The 9,587-nt window shown below is 35.8% G+C and overlaps 1 protein-coding gene across 3 annotated transcripts in view; it reads left to right on the top strand.

Annotated features, from left to right (window-relative positions):
* MCM8 (minichromosome maintenance 8 homologous recombination repair factor) overlaps positions 1-9,313 on the top strand; it is a 39,515-nt gene extending 30,202 nt beyond the window's left edge. For all 3 annotated transcript variants that reach the window (XM_054574022.1, XM_054574020.1, XM_054574023.1), the window contains 5 exons: positions 83-302; positions 609-818; positions 1,900-1,976; positions 7,877-8,066; positions 9,170-9,313. In XM_054574022.1, the coding sequence (XP_054429997.1) occupies positions 83-302; positions 609-818; positions 1,900-1,976; positions 7,877-8,066; positions 9,170-9,262 (790 nt within the window). In that variant the 3' untranslated portion in view covers positions 9,263-9,313. The remainder of the gene's footprint in view (positions 1-82; positions 303-608; positions 819-1,899; positions 1,977-7,876; positions 8,067-9,169) is intronic.
* Positions 9,314-9,587: the final 274 nt, after the last annotated feature.

Below are 9,587 nucleotides of genomic sequence, written 5' to 3' on the forward strand. Positions count from 1 at the left end.
CTTGAGTAATAAACAAGTTTTCTAGGTTTTTGGTTTGTTTTTATGTCAATCATTGCTTCTTTTTTCTTTCATGCCTCTTTAGAATGGGGAGTGCCCTGCTATCCAGATTTGATTTGGTCTTTATCCTGTTAGACACCCCAAATGAGGATCATGATCACTTACTCTCCGAACATGTAATTGCAATAAGAGCTGGAAAGCAGAGAACTGTTAGCAGCGCCACTGTAGCTCGTCTGAATAGTCAAGATTCAAATACTTCTGTACTTGAAGTGGTTTCTGATAAACCATTATCAGAAAGACTAAAGGTACAAATGTTTCTTCTTAATCATTCAGTTCACGTCTGTTTCAATGTTAGAGCTCAGTGTGTTGCATATTGTAGAGCAGTAGCATATAAACTTTCATACCAGACCTTTTACATTGTAATACAATACTAGGATTTATATAAACTTTGTTTGAAATAATCTACATTAATTAGATGAAGAACTAGAACAACAGTGTGTTTGGCTTGAGAGTCTTTTTGAATTTTATATTTATCTACACAAGTTATTTTAGCTGAAAGATTTTAGTTGTTACTTATCCTTATAATCTTGGGCCTTTTTATCACGCGTCAGGTGGTTCCTGGAGAAACAATAGATCCAATTCCCCACCAGCTATTGAGAAAGTACATTGGTTATGCTCGACAGTATGTCTATCCAAGGTTATCCGTGGAAGCTGCTCAAATTCTTCAAGACTTTTACCTTGTGCTCCGGAAACAGAGCCAGCGGTTAAATAGCTCACCAATCACTACTAGGCAGCTGGAATCTTTGATTCGATTAACAGAGGTTTGTTTGTTTATGTTTTCTTAGCTTAAGAAAGGCTACATAGGCCCTGGCCAGGTAGCTCAGTTGGTGGAGTGTCATCCCCGTACGCCAAGGTTGCTGGTTCAGTCCCCAGTTAGCGCACATACAAGAATCCACCAATGAATGCATAAATGAGTAGAACAATAAGTTGATGTCTCTCTCTCTCTCTCTCTCTCTCTCTCTCTCTCTCTCTCAAATCAATCAATAAAATAATGATGGGGACAGAGGAGTATACTACGATTTCTCTCAATCCTCGGCATGACTGATTTGGTTTTTCTTTTTATCGGGAGACATTAGAAATTGATTTTCTTTTTTTTAAGGTTTGGTCATATCTTTAACATACCAGTCAAAGAAGAGCCACTTCTTTCTAGGCATAGAACCAGTTGCTTACCATGCAACTGTTTTTTGTTGTTTTTTAAATGATACTTAGGAAACTCTTGTAGTGTGAAGAGTGGTTAGGTTAACCATGGATGTTAGGATTTAAAGTTGAGTATTTAAAGAACATGGAGTGTGTCAAATACCTTGAGTACCTGCTTTGATAGATGACAGATCCATAAGGATACTTCCCCTTTTTCTAGCAGCAATAATATCTATTCACAGCTATGTATTGCATGCTAAGAGAACACTGGCAGTTAAAGTTAGCTGGGCTGGAATCTGGGCTTTTTGCTTCTAAAATCTGGTTAACTACTCTTTGTTGTTTTAACTGATTGGTTAGTTATGACCTCCGGAAAGTAAAAGGCAAGAAAAAACCAAGTATATTTCATAATCAAATCTTCTGAAATGAACCCTCAGAATGTTAGTAGATAAAAGTGGGCTGTAATCCATATTTTAGCATATGTCCTGCTTAAGTACTAATCCATATTTTAAATGATTATTTTCATACTCAAGTTTTCAAATCACTTTGTTCTGAATCACTAAAATTTTGACTTTCGTATGATAGCTCCCTTCTCTAAAAGCCAGTTTTTGTGTCAAATGAATAAATGAAAGCTTAGACATAACTGTACCTCCTCAAACAATGTTAAATGTACCTATAATATCTGAAAATGGTGGTTTTCTTTCAAAGGCACGAGCAAGATTGGAATTGAGAGAGCAAGCAACCAAAGAAGATGCCGAGGATATAGTTGAAATTATGAAATATAGGTGAGATTAAAGTTTTTAATATTTTAAATGAAATGTCAGTCATCTTTCCGTCTCAAGTATAGATTTTAATTAGGTCAAGCAAAATTGTTTTTAACTTAGCCCATTGGATCACATTTGACTCTGAACAAACTGTATTTTCTTGGTTTAAAATATCTCTGGATAGCTCTGGCCAGGGTGGTTCAGATGGTTGGAGTGTCCTCCCTTAACCAGAAGGTTACAGGTTCGATTCCCAGCCAGGGCACATACCTAGGTTGCAGATTCAGCTGGTCCAGGTGCAGGTGCTTGTGATCCCCAGTCTAAGGGTGTACAGGAGGCAACCAGCCAATCCTTCTCTCTTGCATCAATGTTTCCCTCCCTTTCTCTCTTAAAAAAAGGGGGAAAAAAAAAAAAAACAAGGAAAAAAATGTCCTCTGGTGAGGATAAAAAAATAAAATATCTCTGGGTAAATAATCTATATCAAAAAAACCTTTTTTTGAATAGGCAATACATTCACACAGTTCTAAAATCATTTCAAAAATACTTATTTTGGAAGGTCACCTTCCATCTTGTTTACCATCCACCCTTCCTCTCCAAAATACACCCATTTCTTGTTTGTAAATAGCATATCTTACACTATTTTGTACCTTTTAAAAAAATTTTACATTATATCTAGAGATCTTCCCCTCTTAGGACACAGAAACTTCTTTTTTACAGCTAAATAGTATTCTATTATTTAGGTATGCCATAGTTTAACTAGTCTCCCATTGCTAGACACATATTTTCCATTCTTTTCCTCTTACAATGTTACAATGCGTAATCTCTGTAAGATAATACATATGTGGGTAAGTGTATACCTGTATGAGAAATTCTCAGAAATGATATCTCTGGGTCCAAGGATAAATAAGTATTTTATAATTTTAACAGATAGTGTTAAATTATATTCTTTGCATTTTATCATTTGGTAGATCATGATTCTTAGAAGGTAAAAAAGAAAAAAAATTGGTATTTCAACTGATCATATATGTCTACCTTAGATACAGATTTTTTTTAATCAGTAAAGGTAAAAGTTGATTATTTTAGGTAGGTTTTTCATTCAGTTCAAAATTTGTAATAGGCTCACACATTCATAAACTTCAAAATTTCAAAGTTCAAAAAGTATACAGTGGAAAAAGTTTCCTCCTACCCTATTTACTAGCTACCTAGTTTTTCCTTCTCTTGGCCTAGTGGCAGCAACAAATCTTTTGTGCTGTGACTTTTAGATACAAAATATCTATCAGAACTCTGTATCTTTGTATTCTTTTTTCTTTTTATGGAGAAATGGTAGCATAGCACATGCATTGTTTTTTATTTACAATGCATTTTGGAGATCATTCCATATCAGTACCTAAAGTGCTTCCTTCTATTTTTTTTTTTTTACAACTGCATGGTATTCCATTGTATGAATGTATCATAATTTAGAAATTAGCTCTTTTTAGGTATCTACTTTTCCAAGGCCAAAATACGTATTTATTTAAGGATGAAATTATTTTGTTAAGCAATTCAAAAGTAAATGTGCTGTTGTGTTTTTGTTTTCTCCCTAAGAGCCCCTATTCTGGGACTTGCTTAGAGTCAGAACCAGGTCACTTTGCCTAGTTATTCCCCTTTGGGTCTGGGTAAAAGTGGTACAGCATAGCTGAAGAGCACAGGCCTTAGAATCTGACCTGGAGCTTTCACAACTAGTTAGATTCTGCTTCTCAGTCTTCTGTGTAGAACACACCAAAGGATGGTGCTGAGGCATCATGCAACGAGGCTGTATAAAGTGACAAGTATGGTTCTGGCACATTAGTGGACACTTGGTAACTAATGCTGTATTTGTGGCCAGTAGCTCTAGCTTTGATGATACTAACACGATACTAAGCAGATCTCCCTTTCTCTGACCCATGTCACACCCTGAAGGCTTAAAAAACTGGCAGATCTCACTTCACAGATCAGAAGCTTCCAAAATTATCACCCTTTTCAAAGGATTTCTTGGGTCTAGTCTTTTATGCTTTACATCTAAATTTTCCAGTAGCTCTAAGTTGCAGATCCTTTTCTTCCTTTCCTCATAGAGAAAAAAAACCTTACCTGGTTGTCTCTTCATTCCCCAGCTGAAACTGGCCTGTCCTTGGAGGCAACTCTGTTCCCTCATGCTGCCTTTAAAAGCATGCTGTGTGGGTAGAAGGGCACCTTGAAGGTCTAGGCCTTAACCTGCCATTTGTTTCTTGCCCTATAGGGAGCCTATGGACAAAGAGGACCTTTGTCTTTAATTGTGTCAGAATTTGTTAGCAGCAGTGAGGTTACAACTTGAAGTCTTTGAAAACTCTAAAGACTCGAGAACTGACAGCTCTTAATGATCCCTGGTGACAGAGAACTGACTCACAATGAGTAAAATCACTAAAAACATCCCTTTCAAACAATTCCTAACATAGTATCTTCTCTGACTAAATATCCTGTTGGTTTAGCATCATACAGTATTGAACCATCAATTTTCTCTTTTATGTGATTCAGTACTAGGGTTTGAGGGCTCTTTCAGGTGAAAACTTTATCAAGCTGGCTTTCTTCCCTCTCCAGTGGACTTGATTGTATTGAGGACCCTCTGGTTGCCATTTATAAGCAACCAGATAGTAAAGGAATTACTAGCCTTTCTCATAAAACATGCTGCCAGCGGCTCACATATGAAATAAAGAAATGGCCACAAATACGAGTCACCTTCCTGACTTCTGATAGGAGACCAGACCAGCAAGAAACCTGAAATTACCCTAACAGTGATCCTTTTTTTTTCATTAGAAAAGTAAGTACTGAACCTAACCAAAATTCCAGAAAATACGGATTCTACCTTCTTAATTAAAACAAGGACCAACCGTGACTTATTTAATGACAAGAAGTTGCCTCTTTACTTACAATCTAGAATGTGTATCTCTATTTCTGCATCTTGTGCTTTAACCTTCCCACTTTTGGTGTTAGGCTACGATTGCCACTTCTGGTTTCCTCTTAACGATCTCTCGCCCTTTGGGTCTTGTGGTGCCTGGTTCTACTGAAAATGTCAGGTATTTCCACTTCATAGAATGTGGGCTATCAAGCAAATCAAGGGTCATACTACCCTGATCACCCTCTCTCTTAACATTCTCTTTTTGAGGCTTTACCCTTCCTCAGTTTCCCTAGGCCTCAGCCCCAGATTTTGCCTCAAGCAGCTATCTGGTGTTTCTCCACAATAAATCCACTGGACACCACCAATTAGTTCTTATACCTGAGCTTAGACTTTAGCAAGATAAATTATGCTTTAATTTTCAAGAAAAATACTGTTTTGCTTACATATGATTAGTTCTGCATGTCTCAATAATCATGTTCATACACTGTTTGCATGTACTCTTTCATCAAGAGGAACTTTTGGGCATTTCCTTGTTGAATTTGTTTCTACTGTTTCTCAAAGTAGTCTTGCTGGCAAATCTGAATTAGTTTTAGGCTGTCAGTTTCCTTCTGGACTCCCAAAAAGAGGTGTCATTAAGTGTAAACAGTACCTACATGAGATTACCAGTTTCCCTGACTTGTCTTGAGATAGTTGGTTTCCCTAAATAGAATTTTTATTAGCTTTTATAAAAATTTTCAGATAAAAGAAAATCATTTGATTCCTAAATGATTGGAATTACCTGACACAATTTCCATGCTAGAGATTAAGACCCAGTTAAACACATTGAGACTAGATTGTGAATAATCTGTTTTCTTATAGTTAATGTTTTCTGTCCTTAGTCTATACTCTATGAAAGCAGGGAACTTATGTGTCACATTTACCACTGTATTCCCAGGGCCCAGAGTCATGCCTAGTGCACAGCAGGCCCTCATTTAATGCATTTCATTGATGGTAAAGTTGACTTTCGTAATCATCTTTCATTCGTTAACCCTTTCATTTCAGAGTTCCCATCTCTTCAGTTTTTGAATGTTTGCCCTCAGTGTGATTTTGAACCTGTTAAACTACATTTTAACTGGGAAACATAATCCTAAATAAGAAAAATCTGAACTGTGATCCAGTTCATCATAGTTGTCAGAACACATTGCTATAAAAATGCAATTTTTTTTGGTAACAGTTCACATACCTTTCTCTTAAAATTGAAATATATTAGGACACAGAAGAGAAGAGCCACTTTTTTTTTTTCAGAGCTACCCTTTAAATATGAGAGATCACTGAATTTTTTCTGTTTTAGTAGCTCAAATATTTTACATAGCTTTCTTCATATCTGAAGCATGTAGCTCAGATTCAGATCCCAGATGTGCCATTCAATAGCTATGTAACTTTTGGCAAGTCAGTTAACCTTTCTAGACTTTGTTTCTTCACCTGTAAAATGGGACTAAGAATAGACCCTAAGTCATAGGATTGCTGGGAGAATTTAATGAGATAGCATATGCTAAATATAGTTAAGGAAAATATTAACAATTAATGTAGTCCAAAGCATTTTTGACAACTATCTGAGAAATAAGCATATGGTAAATTATATGGTAGAGTAATTAATCTTTAAAGCCTTGCCCTGGCTGGTGTGGCTCAGTGGATTGAGCACTGGCCTGCAGACCAAAAGGTCGCCTGTTCAATTCCTAGTCAGGGAACATGCTGGGTTGCAGGCCAGGTCCCCAGTTGGGGATGAGTGCTAGGCAGCCTATCGATGTTTCTCTCCCTCTTTCTCCCTCTTTTCCTCCCTCTCTAAAAATAAATTTATTTTTAAAAGCCTTAAATAAGATACTATATTGCAGGGGGAAACATATACTCATCTATCTTATTGTTACCACTTATTACATACAGTCTTACTGGAATGACACATATTCCTCTTTGTGTGCAGTTCATCCCCTTTCATGTAGGCTCTTACCTATTTTAGAAAACCAGATGAAGCTCTGTTTTTAGTAACCCTTTAAACTCATTTCTTTGAGCTCTTTAAGAACAGGGATTGGCCCTGGCCAGTGTGGCTTAGTTGTTTCAGTATTGTTCCGCAAAGCGAAAGGTCACCAGATTGATTTCTGGTCAGGGCACATGTGAGTTTGGTCCCTGGTTGGGGTGTTTAAAAGAGACAACCAATCGTGTTTCTCTCTCTCTTTCTCCATCCCTTTTCCTCTCAGAAAATAAATAAAATTGTAAAAAAAAAAACAACAAAAAAACATGGATTGTACCTGTTTTGTTCATCTACTCTAAACCCACTGCTTAGTGGGTGACCAGTTTGTATTTAATTCCTGATTAAATACCATCTTTGCCTATGAGCTTGACTGTGAGATTATATCTGCCCCACTATACAGACACAGAATTCAGGGAAGGAATTGGCAATAGGGCTGTACTAGAGAGGATGGCTAATTATATCAAACTGGTGTTTTCAGACTTCTGGTTAAAATTTATTGTCAAGTGCGATTTTCTTCCCTTGATGATGCTGTGAAAATGAGGGAGCAGCAGAGAACGGGAGGTAATAGGTATATTCTTTAGTATCTGTTCCTTACTACAAGTCATCAGAACCCTTCTAATTCATTCCTAGAGTACTTTTAAACACCTTTTATTTGCCAGATGCTGCACAGGGAGCTGGAACACATCTTTACCCAGTGAAGTCTAAATTTTGTATGTTTAAAATTTTTTTTCATGAATCAAAAAAATGTCCCAGGTATTTGTTACAGTCTTTCAACTTTATATTTTTAGGCATTCCTTTTTTCAAATTAAGAAGTTTCTTAAAAGTGTTAACTGTCCAAAATATTTTTATCCCCAGTCCATTCTATAGTAAATTTCATAGTGGACACTCAATAAATATTACATGTTTAAATCTCTGCTACATGAGGCCTTATGGCTACTTCCACATTTTTCTTATAATCTGGAGGCCTGGGATAAAAATTTCTACAGCCACACCACCTTGCGTAACTGTTTTTATTCTTCTCCCATTAAGCATGCTGGGGACTTACTCTGATGAATTTGGGAACCTAGATTTTGAGCGATCCCAGCACGGTTCTGGAATGAGCAACAGGTCAGCAGCAAAAAGATTTATTTCTGCTCTCAACAACATTGCTGAAAGAACTTACAATAACTTATTCCAATTTCATCAACTTCGGCAGATTGCCAAAGAGCTAAACATTCAGGTATGATAAATACTTAATACATCTTTTCTTACAATAATGTCAGGTGTTTATTAGTGTATAATAAAATTTTTAAATAGCAAAAGATTTGGAGTAAAAGAATGGAATAGGCATTTTGTGAAACAAAAACAAGCTTGTTTTCTTTATTTAAGCTATGAAATTAGCTGTGTAGAGTTTTAAAATTTTTTTTACCTTTACCTACCTCTTTTCAAAAGGCTTTTCCATATCTTGATAGTCATGAGGAAGCACTGTAGTAAAACTCAGTTTCCATGTGGGTAATCCCTTGTGGGCAAGTCTTTGAACCACAGTTTCTTCCTTTGTTAAATGGACATGGTTCCACTTGCTCTACCGACTGAAAAGTTTCAGTGAAATGATGTAATAGGACGTTTGTATTTTTTTAACTTATTTTTAAATTTATTTTTAATTATTTGCATACTATATTAGTTTCAGGTATACAATATTCATTCAACATTTACATACCACAATAAGCCTAGTAACCATCTGTCACCCTGCATAGTTATATTATTGGCTCTATTCCCTATGTACATTACATCCCCATGACTTACTTTATAACTGGAAGTTTGTACTTCTTAATATCCTTCCCCTTTGCTGCCATGTAAGACAGTTGAAATGGAAAATTGCCCACTTAATTTCAAAAGCTAGTCTAATTTTTGTTTAGACTCTTAGCTAAAATAAATATAAAAGATTCTCTGCAGCACTGGTTGGATTGCTCAGTTGGTTACAGGATAACCCGGCATGTCAAGGTTGTGGCTTTAATCCCTGGTCAGGGCACATACAAAAACCAGTCAACAAAATGAATGCATTAATAAGTAGAACAACAAACAAATCTGTCTGTCTGATATATATATATAAAATTATCTGCATACTGGAGTATTAATTTTTTATTAGCTTTGCATTATGGAAACCAAAGTTCATATATAGGCAGTTTTCTCTGTTAAATATAATTTTATTTGCCCAAGAAACTTGACAATTGTATATTATGTTTTGACAGAGGAATTTTAAAAACCGTATTTTTGCACATTACTTAGTTGGCTCTTTTTAAAAATTCGTTAGTTTGGGCTAACTCTTTTTATGTTTTCTTCCAGGTTGCTGATTTTGAAAATTTTATTGGATCACTAAATGAGCAAGGTTACCTCTTGAAAAAAGGCCCCAAGGTTTACCAGCTTCAAACTGTGTAAAAGGACTACCAAACTAGGACCTCCTGGGTTTATGAGCAATTTAAAGCCATCTCAAGAATGAAGAATATGCAGAAAAAAAACGCTGTTCTGAAAAATGACATTCCAAAAGTAATAATAGGAAAGGCGTGAACTAATTTAAAAAGTGATACTCATTTGTTAATTTTTATTACTTCTTATAGTTTAAAAATAAGTTAAAATATATATATTATAAATCACTTACAGTTTTGTTTTTGATTTTTTATTCTTATATTTCATAGTTTCACATACCAAATGTCCATTTGGGGAAGCATTCACAAAGTCACCCTTTTACCCCCCCACTGCTGCC

The sequence above is a fragment of the Pteronotus mesoamericanus genome, unplaced genomic scaffold, assembly GCF_021234165.1.
Source record: "Pteronotus mesoamericanus isolate MK-2021 breed Mesoamerican mustached bat unplaced genomic scaffold, CSHL_Meso_final contig_25, whole genome shotgun sequence".
Classification (NCBI taxonomy): Eukaryota; Metazoa; Chordata; class Mammalia; order Chiroptera; family Mormoopidae; genus Pteronotus; species Pteronotus mesoamericanus.